This window comes from Acomys russatus, chromosome 1 (assembly GCF_903995435.1).
Source record: "Acomys russatus chromosome 1, mAcoRus1.1, whole genome shotgun sequence".
Classification (NCBI taxonomy): domain Eukaryota; kingdom Metazoa; phylum Chordata; class Mammalia; order Rodentia; family Muridae; genus Acomys; species Acomys russatus.
In genome coordinates this window covers 45,004,018-45,024,736 of record NC_067137.1, presented here as the reverse complement: position 1 = coordinate 45,024,736, position 20,719 = coordinate 45,004,018, and the positions used below count along the sequence as shown (strand labels likewise).

General features: G+C 40.3%; 1 protein-coding gene across 1 annotated transcript in view; it reads right to left on the bottom strand.

The window, feature by feature from the left end:
• Cog5 (component of oligomeric golgi complex 5) overlaps window positions 1-20,719 on the bottom strand; it is a 303,527-nt gene that overhangs the window by 263,375 nt on the left and 19,433 nt on the right. The window contains exons 4-5 of the mRNA XM_051144712.1: window positions 17,328-17,382; window positions 16,589-16,658 (exon numbers count right to left, since the gene is read on the bottom strand). Of these exons, the coding sequence (XP_051000669.1) occupies window positions 16,589-16,658; window positions 17,328-17,382 (125 nt within the window). The remainder of the gene's footprint in view (window positions 1-16,588; window positions 16,659-17,327; window positions 17,383-20,719) is intronic.

The following is a 20,719-nucleotide window of genomic DNA, read 5'->3' as shown; positions in this document are numbered from 1 at the left end:
CTAGCTTTCATAGTAGCAGACGGTGCCATGCGAACTTCCAAAAAAAAGAGACAAGCAACAGTCCTACCCACTATGAAACAGAAGAAAAACATCAATGATCAACATAGCACAATAACCCTACAGATGCAGTTGTAGCCCAAAGGATTGGTGGTAACCAACAGCTCTCTCATTGATTAAGACCTGCTAAACAAGAGGGAGACCTATACCTAGTGCTGGAAACCTAGCTAACTACTCAGGGGCTAGTAAGCTCAGGGTTACTGAAAGAGAATTTACAACCACTAATTTATTAAGCCAGCATAATCTCTTAACATCAATAAACATGTGTCCTTATAATCACACACGCACACGTAAGTGTAGTCCTCCCCCTTCATCAAGGAAACTTCTCGTGGCCACAGACGGGAACGACTACAGAAAACCACAAGGCAAATCAAAATGCAAAAGTTGTAAACCCAGTCCCAGTTGACACATTTATAAAATACTTCTATACCTAAGGCTCAGGGAACATTGCAGAAGAGGAGGCAGAAAGATTTTAAGATCCAGTGGATCAGGGAGTTTGCTTCAAGATTGTGTCTCCTAGTAACATCACAAGCCACACCCATTCCTGGTTTGTCTTTGGGGGTTTCACAACTTGGGCATTACATTTGGTGCATTGGCTGGAAACCACCAGACTTCCAGGACCCGCAAGTCCAGAGAGTCCAAGGCCGGAGCGTTCCTGTCCTGTCATTGTTTTGTTCTGTTTGCATTCCTTGTTTCATGTTACATGTTACTTCTGTTCTCAGGTGTCCCCAGGTGACTCTGTCTGTGGCAGCCAGGGGTAACTTAGCGGATGTGCTACATAGTCACGGATGTGGGGGAGCTTGGAGACATTCCAGTCCCTGTCAGGGAGAAGAAAGTTTCCATCTGGAGGTCTTAGCACCTCAATCTGGAGGTCTTGGGACCTCTATCTGGAGGTTTTACCACCTCAATCTGGAGGCTTAAGCACTTCAATCTGGAGGTCTTGGGACCTCAATCTGGAGGTTTTAGCACCTCAATCTGGAGGACCTAGGACCTCAATCTGGAGGTCTTGGGATCTTAGGTTCCTTACCTGGCTCTAGGCACGTTTCTAGGCCACCTAGCCCAGTTTTTCTCTTGGTAATTAGCTGAATGTGTCTGTGAGTATTTGTACTCTGTCTGTGTTTGGTCCTTGTAAAAAAAATTGACTGAGGAAATGGGACAGATGACTTCTAGCCCCCTGGACTTAGTTCTAGCTCACTTTAAGAAAGTTAGAGCCAGAGCACACAATTTGTCAGTAGACATTAGAAAAAAAATAAAAATAAAATGACTTTTTGTTCAAAAATTTTGCCCTTGTTCAATCTCAAGTTTGTCTGGGAGAGGGAGTGGGCTGCTCCCACAGTGTGGTGAGATGGCAATGTCTCACTACCTGTGCACCCCAGGAAGTGTAATTTGTGCTTTGTTTCCTTTTTTGTCTTTGTGTGGCTCTTGTGACTAAGAGTCTTTTGTAGGACATCCAGAATAGGTCTGGTTTGGCTGTTTGTTTGTTTGTTTGATTGATTTTTCAAGACAGGGTTTCTCTGTGTAACAGCCCTGGCTGTCCTGGACTTGCTTTGTAGACCAGACTGGCCTCGAACTCAGAGATCTGCCTGCCTCTACGTCCAAGTGCTGGGATTAAAGGCCTGCACCACCACTGCCCAGCTCAGGTCTGGTTTTTGACCTAGGCAGAGCCCAGTTACAGGACAGACTACGTCTGGCTTGGTTTCTGGCAGAACATGACAGAGGCCACTGCCTCTCGGGACAGTTCGTCACTCTGATTTTTGGTTCTTTTCTCTTGCCATACTGGTACATTTCTGTTTCTGTGGTCCTTTTGTGTATCTGTTTGCTTGCAACCATCTTGGTTCTAAAAATGAGCCAGGTCTCAGGGGTCATTCTGACCAAGGCTTCCCACTACCTGCTAAAACCCTGACAGCTTAAGCCTGGTGCCTCCCACTTCTTGCTGTTGCTGAGTCCCAGAGAGAGGAGCCTGTCCCAAGCATAAAAGGCCCTCTGGGGACCCCTGACACAAACATAGGGGCTATGTGATCCATTGCTGGTTCAAAACACCTGAGCGCTCAGCCAGCAGTATTTGCCCTGCTCCCTACCCGCTTGTAGCGAGGTTTTGGGGCAGCTGCTATGCGGCCTTCGTAAAAGCTTTTTCCAGCTTGCAGTCTGGTTGCAAGCCTGGCCCTCTCAAGCATGGTATACTAGTCACCTGATCCGGAACACCGCTGAAAAGCCCCAACTCAGGTCTATATCCCTGGGGTTCAGCAGACAACAAAATACTTTCCCCTTAACATTAGAGCTGCTAAATAAAGGGGTTTTTTTTTTTTCTGTCTATCTTAAATGTGTTAATGTATGTGACCACAATATGTTAGATTCAACTTATTTTACTTAAATGCATAAATTTATTATGTTCTGTACACCTCGGTTATAAATTACTGGTTATTAAAGATGGTTTAAAAACCTTTAACATCTATAACAAAATTGTTAACTTAAACTTGTAGTTAAAAGTTAAAGCCATTCTAAACAACAAGTAACCTAAGTCAACAGGTCTCCAAAGGTACTTTTCAATTAAGGCTTTTATGTAACTCTTGTCCTGTATTTAAACTAAACTTATACAAGATATAATTTGCTTATTAAGTGTGATACTTAAAATTTAAGTTCAAACTCTATTGTAAAATATGTGAGTACATATGTGTTTGTAACACAGATGATATATGATCCAATCCTAGTTCAAAAGATACTTTATTTGATATTAAATTTTTAAGGTTATTAAAAAATTCAATTGTTTACACTGTTAAAATTTGGGTTTGTTTCCTAAACTTATGGTTATTATGTTCCACCTTTATTCTCAAAAAGGTAAAAATCACTGCCTCAAAAATATGTGTGGCCTTATTTTCTGACTATGGCTATGTTTTCAAATTGCCTACTAGGGCCTCTAAGAGCATGTGGCTGGTGGCTATGTTGATTGTGTGATTAAAAAAAAAATAAGATCATAGCCTCTCCCACTGCATTCAGTTGCTCTGCGTAGAACCAAGGGCAACTTCTGTTCTTTGAGCTAGCTTTTGCTGTCCAGTCTCAACAATAAAATATAACAGAGTCAGCAAGACTGCCAGTCCATCAATGGACTATATCTATGATTAAAAGTTTTATTTTAATATTAGTTCAAAAAATATATTTAACGCTATACTAACAACTGATGCAGTTTATGGTCAGCTATATCAGTAAATCAGTTGCCTGATAGTTAATAAAACTCCAAAAAACAATGACGCCCCATTCCCTAGGTGGGGTAGATACTTTTTGGTTGTTCAAATCTTCATGTGAGATATAGTTTACAGCAGACAGCTAAAGACAGACAACGGATTCAGCTCAGATATGCTGGCCCTTAAGCTTGTCAGAGATCTGATGAATATAGCATTTACCACGTAAAAATTTATTATAAAAACAGAGATTCCCAGATCATAATGGTAGTTCCCAAGGTCTCAGAAGACTTGGACACAACCTTGGATTGTGGTTTCTGGCCACGGAGCGAAATTGCTCCCAATGTCTGCTATAGATCAGCCTAACTGTGGACAAACTCGACACCTGGAGAGTTATTGTCTCACGTTGCTGAGTCCAAGGTAAGGTCAATCCCCTCCATGTTCTCCTTCCACAGAAACAGCCTCTCGTCCTCTGTGCCTGATACAAGATTGTCCCTGCCCATTGTGCCATGTTCCTACAAGAGAAAACTGAGAGTGTCTGTTTACTGGGATATGACTTAACTAGTCATCTCTGTCATTTTAATTGATACATAAATTCGTCTAGGTTACAATTTATCCTTCTCGGGTCTCTGATTACATTGATGGCTAAGCTAATTGTAGCTTGACAGCTAGAGGACAATTAGATCTACTGTTAATATCAAGACTTCTACACTGAAAAAAAATTATTTATACTTTTACTGGGTTTCAAAGACATAAGCCTACTCCAGCTGTCTTATAGACACAATTTTAACTTCTGTCCCTAGTTTGTATTTGTCTCAGCATATTTTCACCTGGCTAACAGACTCCATTGAGAGCTGCTGGGATCGGGACATGCTGGAAGCTGATGTAAACCAGTACCACAGATGAGTACTCCCTGTCTCTTCAACTGGATCAGCTAAACAGAAGTGCCCCATTAGCCTTTGACTAGCATTTCAGCTTTTCTAGGCCCAAATAAATGACAACACCACCCCTAATGTCAGCAGGAAGAAGTTACAGAAAAGCATGACTCCACCCGTTTTCCTACTTTACAGGCTGAGATGCTAAGTCAAGGACAAGATGCTAAGTCAAGGACAACTCTCTGGTATGAGAGCCAAATGGGGAAAAAAAAAAAAAAAAGACTCTTAGTTCTGTTTAAACCAGTCATGCTTTGTATGCTCCTTATATCAAACAAAAGTCATGCACCATCCAGCTAATAATCATGAGGGTGCAGTGCCTGGCCCTACAATGGGCTGATTCAGAGAAATAAATTTCAGAAAGACCCATGATTGGGTCTTAAATGAACCTGTCAGAAGCAGGGATTGTAGAAACCAAACCAATACCACTTTGTGTTCAGGGCCTGAGGACATGATACCTCCCACCCCTAGAGTTTCCAGGGAGAGCCAGAAACATACAGCTAGAAATAGCAACCATTCCTAGGAGCTTGCACCCAGGAACAACCAATCAAGCTACAGGTCACAGTGGCAAAAACAAACGAAAAATTCCCTCCTGTGGTCTGGCCCTGGTCCTCTCCCTTAGCCCTGGTCCCCCCAGCCAATTGGCTTAAAGGACAACTTTCCTGTATCCCTCTAACCTATCATGTAACAGCAAGGCTTGAAAATGGCTTAGAAACACCCACACAAACACAAACACACACCTGCCGCCTGCACTTTTTTTCTTTAAAAACCCTGTTCCCCTAGCACCAGGGGCCGCTGTCTTCCCTCCTCACGAGGGGGCTCGTGGTTCAAGCTCTGAGCTTGACTAATAAACAAGACCCTGTGTAATTGGCATCCAGCTGACTCCTGGTGGTCTATGGGGGGTTTCACAACTTGGGCATTACAACATCAATGAACATGCCAAACTCAACAAGGAAAAGTCCACAAGGCCTCAACTCTACACAAAGAACTATAGGCAAATCAGGAAGGCACACCAATTAGTTGTCCAGTGCCAAATGGTCAGCCCCAAAAACATACATATAAGTAACATTATATGGACACAACAGCTTACATTTAAGATTATGTATGTATATGAGAATGCAAATGCGTGCAATAACAATTTATGAAAAAAGAGGCCATCGGTTTGAGGAAGAGCAGTCAAGGGAATATGGAAGGGTTGGAGAGAAAAAAGGAAAGGGAGAAATGTTGTATGTAAATTACAGTCTCCAAAATAAACAACAAGCACACTGTAAGCCTCAAACTAGCACAAAATTGCTTCTATCAGCATAGAGTCCTCACGGTTTTCCTATGCTAATCGCTCTAGATGTTTGTGATCAGGTTGTTTTCAGAGCTTGCCATTTCTATTCTATTACTTTCTGCTTTCCTTCGTGATACAGTCACTTGCTCAGAGGATAATTTAAAAGCCAGGAAGGTAAATTTATACTCTATAAAAAATAAAGATAAGATCGAGCTCCAGATACAGCTCAGTTAGTAGACCGATAGCCTAGAACACACAAGGCCCAGGCTCCATCCCCAACAATGCATAAAGCCAGGCACAGTGCCATGTAAGAAGCAGAGACTGAGGAATTCAAGGTCACACTCAGCTACATAGTAAGTTCCAGGTCAAAAGGACTCTGTGAAACTGTACCTCAAAAAAAGATATATGAACTAAAGGCAAAAAAGAACCCAACAAAGTATTATGACATAAAAAGTACATACAAAGCATCTATGATAAAAACAAGTGATTTCGTGGATGATAAACTTTTAAAATTAAAAGCTAAACTTAAAGCCAAAACATAGGATTTTAAAAGTTTAAAACTGAAATGAAAAATGGGTCAAAATTATTTAAAAATTTTAATCTATGAAAGATATATGAATCATACCAATAAACCCTATTATATATTTGAAAACATACAGTCAGCTTTAAAACATATAAATGTTGAGTGTTTGTTTTGTTTGTTTTTTGGTTTGGTTTGGTTAGGGGTTTAGTTTTTCAAGACAGGGTTTCTCTGTGTAGCCTTGGCTGTCCTGTACTGTCTTTGTAGACCAGGCTGCCTCTGCCTTCCCTAGTGCTAGGATTAAAGGCATGCACCACCATGCCCTGTAAATGTTTTGTTTGTGTTTTTTCAAGACAAGGTTTCTCTGTGCACCCTTAGCTATCCTGGAGTAGCCGTGTACACCAGATTGGCCTTGAATTCACAGCAATCTGCCTGCCTCTGCCTGCCTCTGCCTCCCAGAGTACTGGGATTACAGGCATGCAGCACCACACCCTACATTGAAAGCTTTGAAACTTCAGTTTTCATTGACTCTTTCAATTTTAAATGTTCTATGTAGAAAGATTATGAGCTCTTCAAACTTTTTCTCAAAAATTGAAGCAATTCATAAGAAAACAATATTACTAAAGTGAATTCAGATAGAGATAATCCTTGGGGTGATAATTAAATTCAACTGATGTATTCATGTATATAAATAAAGCCAGAATCTTCTACTTTAGGAAAGAAAAGGCTTTCTGGGAAGACACTGAAATGGAAGTGGGGGCAGGAGAGAAAGGTATAAAAAGATACTTTCTTCTAATTGGCGACATAACCATAGGAATTTTATTTTCGGGGGAAAAGTCCTTCATAGCTATTTCCTCTGCTTTCCTATCCCACATATACTTAAACTAACTTGGAGCTCAATGAAGAGACAAGTTAAACAAGAACATCAGTTTTCCCAAAGTTTAAAATGTAAACAAAGTAAACAGAATAACAATGATTAGAACCTAAGCTCATGAAGAGCCCCCAAGGACACAGAAAAATTTAAATGGCAACACATTTCTAAGACTTAGCAAGGCATTTTAAAATTTTTATTTATTTTTATTTTATGTACATTGGTGTTTTGCCTACATGTATGCCTGTGTAAGGGTGTCAGATCTCCTAGAACAGGAGTTACAGACATTTGTGAGCTGCCATGTGAGTGCTGGAAATTGAACCAGTTTCCTCTGGAAGAGCAGCCACTGTTCTTAATCCCTGAGCCATCATTCCAGGCCCAGCAAGGCAGTATTTAGGCTTGGCTTAGTATGTAGGCTTTTCAAGCATCTTTAAGTACCTTCCCCTCTTCATTCATGGTGATCTGAAGGCTATCTGTACCAGTGTCAGTCATCACTCTCTCCTAGGCATCCCAGTACTATCTCTGTATGGACTAGATATAGTGAATGCCTGTAAGCTCCAATCACTCCCTTGTCAGCAAACTCTCTGTACCTCTGCCATACCCACTACAAAGATATGGAACCCAGAGGGACCACCCACTCTCTCCTCACCAACAGACAACTCTCATTTGCTCTCTCAAGACTCTTGCCTTCTCCTCCTTTCCTCTCCTGACTATTGCCACACCAGCAAGAAGCTTTTCCTCGCTGCCCTCCAGACCAGCAATCTACCCAATCTCATGGGATCATCCTCATCCAAGAGACTGAGGTAAGGAAACAGTCAACCAAACACATCCAAAGAAACTTGTTCTCATTACAGGACACACTGAATGGACATGTAGGCAAAATCATGATGTGCCCCCTTTACAGTGACAGCCATGGTCCAATTTAAGGACAACTGTGCTGGCTTCTCATAAAACCATTATGGATGCTAAAGGGACTCTAGCCAGCTCCAACATGATGAGCATGGCTCTGGCAGGCCTGGCCCTTCTTGCCCATTCCCTCTGCCTAAAAACGTTATATTGCATTCCTAAAGCTAGCTACCAAGGTCTATTCCCTTATTTGGCCACTTCTTCCTCCTGAGGCTGACTACCAAAGTCCAGCTACCAAAGTACTAAAGTCTAACAATCAAATGCTCCCTTTGGCTACCCTAATTAATATGCCCAATTAAAATTAAACACCTCATCCTGACATGGATTTCCCCTTGTACCTTTATAAACTGCCATTTGCCTGTGTGCCTGTGTGCCCCCTCTACCCACAGGCAGTCCCTCCTCCCTCTCCCTTGTGCCCTTCCCCTTCTCCCTTGTCCTCTACCTCCTGTCTTTGTCTCTTATACTCTGCCTTCTGTCCCTCTGGGGCAAGTACGCCATTTCATCCTAACCAATTTCAACACAGACCTCCCCTTTTTCTCTTCTTAAAAACTATACATGCAAGGTCCTTTACTGGTATTTTCTGCCAGAGTCAAAAAGCAGCCACTTTAACCTGTTTCCCCTGCTGAATAAAGGATCTCTATGGAAATAGGTGTTTGGGTGTGGTTTGTGCCTAATCCTAGGTCTGAAAAGGACCCTCCACTGTGCTGTGGTCTCCTTCAGATTTCTGGATAATTTCTTTCATGTGAGCTTCATGTCTGTCCCCATCTTAACAGTAAGACATCAAAAGGCTACTGAAGTAGCTGGTTAGGCTGGCAGCTAATACCATAATCCATAATGTCCGAACACTTGGGTGAAAAAATGGTCCTCACACAGGTCCCAGTTGGAACCCCAAGGACCTTCCTCATAGAGCTAGCAGAGAAATCACTTAACATGCCTCCTGCAACAGAAAACAGAATATCTACTTAAAGCTGTCGGTTCTGACAGGGTCAAAGAGAAGAATGTTGTGAATTTCTCCAGTCACCTATTAGAGCTTCCTGAAAAATCATCAATAGAAGATCAAAATTGGTGGAAACATGAGCCTTAATAGCTATAAACTTTATAATAGAAGCTGCCCCAGATGTTTAGAGGATGTTACAAAAGCCTGAGCAACTGTATCTACTGGCATTTTAAGTATAGTAGAGGAGCCTTTGAGGTTATAACAGCAGACAAAGAAGGGGGTAAAGTGAGGGCAGATTAGAGAAGAAAAAGAAGCTATGCACTGCTTTAATTCAACCATCATCTCACAGTAACCCACAAAACAACAGAAAATATACGCAATGAGAACTATGCTACCCCATATGCTACATCAGAGCCAATGTATATAGAACTGAAAGATGGAACAACAAAAAGGAACTGTTCTGCACAGTCCAGAAAGGGCCAGCTACAAACAATTCACTTAGAATAAAAGCCTGGACACTGTCTCCCAGGAGGGAGAATGCACCTTTCAACTGCAAAGGATTAAAGACTCTCTAGGCTCCACTGCAAGTACAGTCTCACATTAGTGAAGCCTCAGTAACAGGTAGTAAGGCAGGTAGAAAGAATGCTTACTGGATACAGATGCTGCCTTACCTATCCTAACCCAACTCGCCAGCCATCCACCAGATGCCAACTGGCCAGTGACAGACACAGGTGGGCAGCCTAAAGGAAGAAGATTAACTTCTCTCCTTAGTTGTGAGGCAGGTTCCAGCACCATTACCCACTCCTTCCTGCACCCGCACTGGGTAGGCATCTCTCTAGTAAGAACAGAGGCATGGTTCTAGAGAGCCAGAGCAAGGATCATCTCTTTAGTAAGAACACAGGCATGGTTCTAAAGAGCCAGAGCACAGGATCATCTCTTTAGTAAGAACAGAGGCATGGTTCTAGAGAGCCAGAGCACAGGATCGTCTCTTTAGTAAGAACAGAGGCATGGTTCTAGAGAGCCAGAGCACAGGATCGTCTCTTTAGTAAGAACAGAGGCATGGTTCTAGAGAGCCAGAGCACAGGCTCATCTCGTTAGTAAGAACAGAGGCATGGTTCTAGAGAGCCAGAGCACAGGATCGTCTCTTTAGTAAGAACACAGGCATGGTTCTAGAGAGCCAGAGCACAGGATTGTCTCTTTAGTAAGAACAGAGGCATGGTTCTAGAGAGCCAGAGCACAGGATCATCTCTTTAGTAAGAACAGAGGCATGGTTCTAGAGAGCCAGAGCACAGGATCATCCCTTTAGTAAGAACAGAGACATGGTTCTAGAGAGCCAGAGCACAGGATCATCTCTTTAGTAAGAACAGAGGTATGGTTCTAGAAAGCCAGAGCACAGGATCGTCTCTTTAGTAAGAACAGAGGCATGGTTCTAGAGAGCCAGAGCACAGGATCATCTCTTTAGTAAGAACAGAGGCATGGTTCTAGAGACCCAGAGCACAGGATCATCTAGCAGCTTCTCCTAGAACTCCTGGCACAGAACTTCAGCATGGTCCTGAAGACATTAAAGCTTCCAGTGGATGGCTCTACACTCCTGTGCATGCAGGCTCTACAAACTAGATTCAGTGAGCTTTAAAAAAAAAGATGTTATACAGGACAGGAAAGTAAAGGGGAATCTGTTAGGAAAGTCTAGGGAAGAGAAGGGCACATGGGGGTGAATATAATCAAGACACATTGCCCGCATGTGTTAAGTCACTCAAGAATAGTGTCAATAGAGGAAGACACCGATCATCACCCTCTAGCCCTACCCCTTCATGCACAAGCATGGCCATCTGTATATACACCATAGGCACAACAGATTTCCCACTTATAAAAACAATATGAAAAATAAAGATAAAGAACAAGACATGAGACTGCCATCCCCTGAGCACCATATTCTGACCCACCACTCAGGCTCCTTTAGAAGAGGCCAGCGCCATTCTAGGGACCCCGGCCATCCCAACAGCACTGTCACTGTATACCCTGCCTGGGACTCCATACCTGCTTTATCAGAGGCCACATCATACTAGGAACTCCAGAGACCAAGTAGGCATCCAGAACTCCAGAGGCAATGTTGCCATCTAGAATCCCAGGGGCCACACAAGTACTTGGAACCCCAAAGGAAATGTTAGCATTCAAAATCCCAGAGGTCACACAGGTCACCAAATCCCAGAAGAGACACCCTACTGGACCTAATTACCAGAACCACAGACCACTCAGGCCAGAAGTCCAAAAAGGAAATATAAACTGAGGGGGAAAACATCCAAGAATCATTCATCTAATAAAGATAAACTCAGAAATTAGCACCTAAACCTATGATAACCCCAAACCCAGACGACTAGAGGCTAGCCTAAGAACATAATCAACAACAGTCAAGGCAGTATGGCACCACCAGAGCCCAGCTACTCTATAACGGCAAGCCCTGAATATTCCAAAACAGCTGAAGCACAAGAAAATGACCTTAAATCTAATCTTATGAAAATGATAAAGGGCCTTAAAGAGGAAAAGAATAAATCTCTTAAAGAAATCCAAGAAAGCTGGGCATGGTGGTGCATGCCTTTAATCCCAGCACTTGGGAGGCAGAGGCAGATGGATCACGGTGAGTTCAAGGCCAGTCTGGTCTGCAAAGCAAGTCTAGGACAGCCAAGGCTACACAGAGAAACCCTGTCTCGAAAAAAACCAAAATCAACAACAACAACAACAAAAGAAATCCGAGCAAATATAAAAAACAGGTAAAGGCAATGAATAAAACTGGTCAAAACCTGAAAAAGGAAATAGAAACAAGGAGAAAACACAAATTGAGAGAACACTGGAGATGAAAAATCTAGGTAACTGAACAGGAACTACAAACAGAACCACTACCACCAAGAATACTATACCCAGAAAAACATTCAATCACCATGATGGAGAAAAAAAGATATTCCATGGCAAAATTAAATTTAAACAATATCTATCCACAAATCCAGCCCTATAGAAAATACTAAAAGGAAACCTCCAACCCAAGGAGGTTAACTACACCCAAGAAAACACAAGAAATAATTTCACACCAGCAAAACCAAAAGACGGGAGGCACATGCACACCCAACAACAACAATATAACAAGAATTAGCAATAATTGGTCATAAATACCTATCAATTCCCCCATAAAAAGACACAAGCTAACAGAATGGATCCATCATTTTGCTGCATACAAGAAACACACCTCAACATCAAAGTTAGACATTCAATGTGAAGAGTTGGAAAAAGATTTCCGAGAAACAAAGTAGTGTACCCATTCTTGTATCTAACAAAATAGACTTCCAATGAAAATTTTTAAAAAATGGGGAAAGACACTTCATACTCACCAAAGTAAAAATCCACCAAGATGATGTATGTCTCAATTCTGAACATCTATGCCTCAAATACAAGGGCAACCGTATTTGTAAAAGAAACATTACTAAAACTTAAATCATATATCAAACCACACACACTAATAGTGGGAGACCTCAAAATCCCAGTCTCACCAACGGACAGGTCATCCAAACTAAACAGGAAAATAATGGAACTAACATATGTTATGACTCAAACAGACTTAACAGCTATCTACAGACCATTTCACCCAAAGAGAATATACCTTATTCTCAGCATTTCACAGAACCTTCTCCAAAATTGACAATATACTGAGTCACAAAACAAGTCTCAATAGATAAAAGAAAACTGGAATAACCTCCTGTATCTTATCAGACTATATAGATCACAAACTCATGGAAACTGAACAACTTTGAGGTGAATGACCACTAGATCAAGGAAGAAAGAAATTAAAGACTTCCTAGCATTCAATGGAAATGAATGCACAACATACCCAAAATTATAAGACATATGAAAGCAGTGCTAAAAGTTCTTAGTACTAATTGCTTCATAAACAAAGTACAGTCATCTCATACTAGCAACTTAACAGTATACCTGAAAACTCTAGAATAAAAAGAAGCAAACACACCGAAGTGGATCAGACAACAGGAAATAGTCAAGCTCAGGGACGAAAACAAGAAAATAAAAACAAAGAGAACAAAATAAAGAATCAATGAAACAAAGAGTTGGTTCTTCGAGAAAAATCAGTAAGATAGAAAAACCCTTAACCAAACTGAAAGACAGTGGGAGACTATCCAAATTAACAAAAACAGAAATGAAAGAATCCAAAGAATCAGGCTTCAAAGTCTGTATTCAACAAATTGGAAAAGCTAAAAGAAATGGACAATTTTCTTTTTAGATACCACTTACCAAAGTTAAATCAAGATCAGATAAACAATTTAAACAGCCCCATAACCCCTACGGAAAGCAGTCATTAAAAGACTCCCAACCAAAAAATTCTAGGCCAGATGGTTTTAGTGCAAAATTCTATCAGACTTTCAATACTCTTCAAATTATTCCATAATATAAAAACAGAAGGAACACTGGCAAATTCATTTTATAAGAAACACAGTCACCCTAATATCCAAACCACACAAAGACTCAACAAAGAAAGAGAATTGCAGTCGAATTTCCCTCATGAACATTGATGAAAAAAATATTCAATAAAAAACTCGCAAACTGAATCCAAGAATACATCAAAAAGATGATCCACTATGACCATCCCAGAGCTGCAGAAATGGTTCAACATACAGAAATCTGTTAATGTAACCCACCATATAAGAAAACTGAAGTAAAAACAACAACAACAACAACACAGGATTATCTTACTGGATGCTGAAAAAGCATTTGACAAAATCCAACACCCCTTCATAATAAAAGTCTTAAAAATATCAGGGATACAAAGTATATACCTATACATAATAAAAGCAATATACACCAAGCTAATTGCCAACATCAAATTAAATGGAGAAAAGCTTAAAAGTAATTCAACAGAAATCAGGAACAAGGCTGTCCACTTTCTCCATATCTATCCAATATAGTACTTGAAGTTTTAATAGAATGATAAGACAACTAAAGGAGATCAAGGGTATACAAATTGGAAAGAATGAAATCAAAGTATTGCTATTTGCAGATGATGTAATAGTATACATAAGTGACCCCCAAAATTCTACCAGAGAACTCCAACAGCTGATAAACACCTTCAGAAACATAGCTAGATACAAAATTAAATCAAAATATCAGTAGCCCTACTACACATAAATGATAAACGAACTGAGAAAGAAATCAGAGAAATAACACCCTTCACAATAGCCACAAATAATATAAAATTTACAAGTACAAGATCTGTATGACAAGAAATTCAAGTCCTAAAAGAAAGAAATCAGAGAAGATATCAAAAGATGAAAAGATGTCCCATGCTCATGGATTGGTAGGATTAACATGGCAAAAATGGGCATCTTAGCAAAAGCAATCTACAGATTCAATGCAATCCCCATCAAAAGTCAAACACAATTAATTCTTTACAGACCTTAAAAGAACAATACTCAACTTCATATGGAAAAAAAAAAAAAATCCAGGATAGTTAAAATAGTCCAGTACAATAAAAGAACATCTGGAGGTATCATCATCTCTGATTTCAAGCAGTACTACAGAGCAACAGTAATAAAAATCACATGGTATTGGCATAAAAACAAACAGGTTGATCAATGACATTAAATCAAAAACCCAGAAGTAAATCCACATACTTATGGACACTTGATTTTGAACAAAGAAGCCAAAACTATACAGTGGGAAAAAAAGAAAGCATCTTCAACAAATGGTGCTGGTCTAACTGGATGTCTACATGTAGAAAATTGCAAATACATCTATACCTATCACCCTGCACAAAACTCAAGCCCAAGTGGATCAAAGACCTCAACATAACATCAGATACGCAAAGCCTGATATAAGAGAAAGTGGGGAATAGGGAATAGCCTTGGACTCAATGGCACAGGTGACAACTTCCTGAACAGAACACCAACAGCTCTGGCTCTAAGATCAACAACTAATAAATGGGATCTCAAGAAACTGAAAAGCTTTAATATGAGAAAGTACACTGTCAATGGGACAAAATGGCAGCATACAGAATGGGAAAAGATCTTTACAAATCCCCTATCTGACAGAGGGCTGGTATCCAAAATATATCAAGAACTCAAGAAATTCAGCAAACCAAATAATCCATTTTAAAGCTGGGGTACAGATCTAAACAGAATTCTTAGCAAAGGAATCTCAAATGGTCAAGAAGCACTTTTTAAAAATGTACAACAGCCTTAGTCATCAAGAAAATGCAAATCAAACTGACTTTGAGATTCCATCTTTCACCTGCCACAATGGCTAAGATCAAAAACACAAGTGACAGCTCATGCTGGCAAGGATGTGGAGCAAGAGAACACTTCTCCACTGCTGGTAGGAGTGCAAACTTGTGTAACCACTTTGGAAGTCAATACGGTAGTTTCTCAGAAAATTAAGAAATTATCTACCTTAAGACCCATTTATATCACTCTTGGCCATATACAAAAGACATTTGTGCAACTATATTCACAGCATCTTTATTTGTAATAGCCAGAAACAACCTAGATGTCCCTCAACCAAAAACTGGATAAATAAAATGTGCTATATTTACATAATGGAGTATTGCTCAGCTAATAAAAACAATGACATAAAATTTGCTGGCAAACGGATGGAACTAGAAGAGATCATCCTGAGTGAGGTAACCCAGACCCAGAAAGACACACATGGGCTGTACTGACTTAAAAGTGGATGTTAGATGTAAAGTGAAGGCTAACCATGCTACAGTCCACAGACCCAGAGAAGCTAAGTAACAAGGAGGCTCAAGGCGGGGGATGCTTGAATATCCCTTGATAAGGGAAACAGAACACTGGGGGTGGGTAGTGGAGGGGCTGATAAGGGATGGGGACAGGAGAGATCAGGTTAGGGAAAGATGGAAAGAAAGGGTACTGGGAGACAACTAGAATGGGGTTGAGGGGCATCTCTGGGACAAAACAGAAGTCTAGGACAATGGAAACTCCCAGGAATCTACAAGGGTGATCCTAGCTAAGACTCCTAGTAATGGGGGATACTGAGCCTAAGCCAGGCATCTCTTGTAATCAGGCAAGACTTCCAGTGTAAGGAATGGAACACAAAACCCAGACACAAAACCTTTGTCCTACCTATAAGATGTACTGAAGCAAAGGTGGCACAGAAATTGTACAAGTGGCCAATCAATGACTGGTCCATCTTGAGACACATGCCTGGTGCTGTCAGGACCCAGAGGCTGGATAGCCCAGAGTACTAGGACAGAACCAAACATAGCAATAAATAAATAAGTTAATGAAACGATTCCTAATGATATTCTGCTATGCTCACAGATTGGCATCAGAGAGGCTTCACCCAGCAACTGATGGCAACAGATGCAGAGATCCAGAGCCAAACACTGGGAATTGATGGTGTAGAGAGGAAGGAATGGTTGTTGGAGCCAGTGAGGTCAAAGACACCACAAGAAGACCCACATAATCAACTAACCTGGGCTCATAGGGGCTCAGAGACTGAACTGGCAACCAGGGAGCACGCATGGGACTGATCTAGGCCCTCTGCACATATGTAACAGTTGTGTAGCTTGGTCTTCTTGTGGGATACCTAACAGTAGAAGCGGGGGCTGTCTCTGACTCTTTTACCTGATTTTAGGCCCCTTTCCTCCTACTGGGCTGCCTTGTCAAGCCTTAATAGAAGAGGAGGTGCCTAGTCTTACTGCAACTTGATATGCCATGGCTGCTGACATTCACAGGAGACCTGTCCTTTTCTGAAATGAAATGCAAGAAGGGTGGATGGTGGGGGAAGGGGAGAAGAAGGAAGGCGGGGGGCAGGGACTGAGAGCAGAGGAAGGAGGAGAAACTACAGTTGAGTTGTAAAATTAAATTTAAAAATAATAATAACCAGATATGAGAACCTACCTGAAGTCTTGCTAGTTGTGCAGTACGGGCTACTATTTTATTGTATGGCTCAACAATTTTTGATTTCATCCTAAGGCCAAAAAATGGAAAAAAGAGTTAGAATAAAATTATTTTCAAAATATCAGTGAGGGATTGAGAGATGGCTGAATGGCTAAGAATGCTTGCTGTGGCCAGCATGGTGGTGTACACCTTTAATCCCAGCACTCAGGAGGCAGAGGCAGGCGGATCTCTGTGAGTTCAAGGCCAACCTGGTCTACAAAGCAAGTTCAAGACAGCCACAGCGATTATACAGAGAAACCCTGTCTTGAAAACCCAAAAGAAAAAACAAACAAACAAACAAACAAAGAATGCTTTCTATGTAAGCATGAGATCTGAGTTCAGACCCCAGCACCTACATAAAAGTTGGACAAGACTATGTCAAACCTGTAACCCCATGCTACCTAGGGAAGAGACAGGAGGATCACTGGGGTTTGCTGTCTACCAGCCTCACTCCAAGATTAATGAGAGTGTCTGTCTCAAGGGAATGCCATAGAGTGACACAGGATCCCGGACAACTATCCTGACCTCTATGCACACACCCGTACACACATATACTCCACTTGCCACATGCACAACATATACATCATATTCAAATACAAACACATTCAATTAAGTAAATACTCTGAAAACATATACATATGTATGTCTATACGTGGCTAGAAATAGCTGTCTCATGTGTTTATAAAGTGAGCAACAGTACCTATCAACAGCTCCCTGTAAAGCTCCAATTCTCGTCTGCATCATCTGAAGAACACCTAGGAAAGATAACAACTCACACAGTCACACTAGACCAAAAAACAAACAAACAAACAAGCCTAAAAATATACATAAATGCAATCTTAATGTTTTTCTACCACCATCCTGATGCAGGCAATCAATCTTCTATGTTCAGTTAAAAGCCTGCAGCTAGCCTCTACCTCCAATACCTGGCCCACAAGAGAAGCCTGACAGGAAACTCAGTATGACTACTTACTGCATACAGGTTTCTCCTTGGCATGGTGAACAAGTTTCACAACTAGACAGTGCTGAGGGCTGCACAACACTGTAAGCAAACACACTCAGTACTGCTCACTTAGACTCTTGAAACTTGTGTAAAACAAACTGTAACAGGAAAATTGATGTTATACATTATTTGCTACAATTATTTTTTTCATCTTTGAGTGATATTTAAAAGTTCAAACTGAATTCTCTGCTTAGAATCCTTCCGTAGTGTCCTCTTTACTCCTGTATGAGAGCTCTAGTCCACAGCTTATGTTCTCACAGCCGCGAAGTCATCACACTCCTAGGGTTCACTCTCTCTCTCTAGCTGCTCGTCTGTGTTGAAGTATCTCTCAAGACTTCAGCTTCAGTCGCCTTTTCTCCTACATCCTTTCAAGGAGTTCATTCAATCCCAATGTTTAAATGCTACCTTTTACATAAAAATCAATTTATTTACACATAAGTATATAAAGAGTGGTGAATAAGACTTTCTTTATATCTTCCTGTATGCAGACATATACAACCCCAGCCCTAAATTCTGGCCTGTCAAATTTAATATGTCAAAGATGATTTTCTGCAATATCCCAAGCCTGCCAAGTCACAATCATGTGCAATTAATTTATCCCATCAGTAACTCACATCCAGTTTAGCAGACTGAAATCTAAAGATTCACTATGGTGATTCTGCTCTCGGTGAATGAGAGAAGAGTTCTCTCAATGAATCCCTTCAGCTCTGCCTTGGTTTTACTCCCATCAGCAGTTCTCATTCCATCCACTAACCCACGGCACCGTCAATCTCAGCCATCATGCCAGGGTTATCATCCCGTAGGGCCAGCAGTTATGGCATTAACCTTGCCACACAATCCTCTCCTTTAAACTCCCTAATGGTTTGCTCCTGCATTCAAAATAAAACCACAGCAGATTCTTCTGCGGGTCTCTCCCTTGTTCACTAGTCACTGACAACAGCCACTCTGGCCTTCCTTCTACACCTGAAACACAGCAAGTTAACTCCTGCTCCCACTGAGCATTCCCTAAGCTCTCAACAGTTTCACTCCAGATCTCCATTTTAGCTCAAAATCGTATCTTTTCAGAAAGAGCTTCTTTGATCATTGTCTCCCCTGCCTTTACGTAATGGGTTTTCTTTGTAGGACTTAAAACTGTCTGATTTTCTATTTGTACTTTTTAAAATTAATCTTATCATTGAAAAGAGGCATTGTTTCATAAGAACAGTCACTCCTCATGTATATCTGGAATCAAACAAGTACTCAATTTCTTTTTAACTGGCTAAATGAACTACTGAACAAACAGTTTGAAAATAGGTTGAATAAATGTATGTCCGAACTACTTACAAAATTTTCTCAAATACAGGGGGAAAGATGAAGAAGTTAGATTAAGAATTAAATTTTCTTAGTACACTTTTCAGCATCTCAAAATAACATTCTAATAAGTGTTTTGAAATACACCCTATGTTAATATACAATTACATACATATATGTAGGTATATATATATGGATACGGATATAAGGGCTTCACAATGCTAGGAATTAAACCCAGGGCCTCACGTGTTAAGCAAACTGTTTACCACTGAGCTATAACCCAGACTTTATAGTGTTTCCATAGTGTAACCCTTAGAAAGAATTCTGAAAAGGGACTAAAGAGATGGCTCAGACTTTAAAAGACAAAAGTATCATAGGAAGAGCATGCGATTGTAAGAACATGCGATTGGAAAGCCATACTAAGGTTGAATGTGGTGGCCTATGCCTTTAATGGAAGCACTCTGGAGGCAGAGGCAAGTGGATCTCTGTGAGTTTGAGGTGAGCCCAGTCTACACAGTGAGTTTCTGGCCAACCAGGGCTAGACTGTGAACCTGTCTCAAAAAAATTAGGAAAAGATAAAAAACAATCTTAAATGAATGAAGACATAATGAGAAGTATCTATTATAACGATGATTCACCTAATCAATATATCATATCATTTCACAAGTGAAGAGTATATTATTTGCTTTCAGTTACCAATAAAATATTACTGCTCTTAGAGACTCATAAAAAAGTTAAGAGATTAAAATGTAATTTCCAACATTAGGCCAATAAATATTTAAAGAGTCTTAACTTCTTGAAGAATGTAGCTCAGATTTTCAAATTAACAATCAAACTATCATTTCCCAAAATATTAAGTTCTTTCCCAGGGTGCTTTAGACACCAGAGATTCTGAAGTAAGCTCATTTCTTTGACACCATGAGAAATACCATTAGAGAAGCCATGGATATTGCATCACAGAAAAAAATATCCTTTTTCCTTAAGAATTTGATCAACAGAATAGAAAATGAAATCACTTAACTTTCTCTGGATGTATTAATAATAGTAATTAATAATAGTAATCAAAACATAAGTGTTCTGGTTGGTTCCGTCAACTTGAGACAGCTAGCATTATCTGAGAAGAATCTCAGTTGAGAAAATGCCTCCATCCAGACTGTAGGAAGTCTAAAAGACATTTTCTGGATTAATGCCTACTTAATGTGGGCGAGCACTGCCCACAGAGAGTGGTACCATGCCTTGGCAGGTGGTCCTGGGATGTATAAGAAAGCAAACTGAGGAGCCATGAGGTAAGTTGAACAACTGGAACATTTGAATAATTCAACAGCACTCCTCCATGGCCCTTGCAAAAGAACTTGCCTGGAGTTCCTGATCTGACTTCCATCAGTGACAGAGTGTGAAATGAGAGTTCATAGCTGAAATAAACCCTTCCTCCCCAAATTACTTTTAGTCATGGTCTTTTATCACAGCAATAGAAACTCTAACTGAGACAGCAAGTAATAATGAAAAGCATAATAGTAACATTTCATACTTATAAAATGTAATCAGAAAGAAATGAAAAATTCATAAAAGGTTTAGTCAAACATGAGTCACACAAATAAAGCTCTGATGTGTTATTATTCTACTATACTTGCCCTGATAAGGATGTCAAAGAAAGGAAAAAATACATAAAAATTCACACCTACTTCCACTACTGCCTATTCTAACAATATTGCTTTTTATTGTTTTAATTAGCTAAGACTTATAGGAGTACTCATATATGCAAACCTGTCTTAAGCATTTTCCTCAATCATTTAATCCTT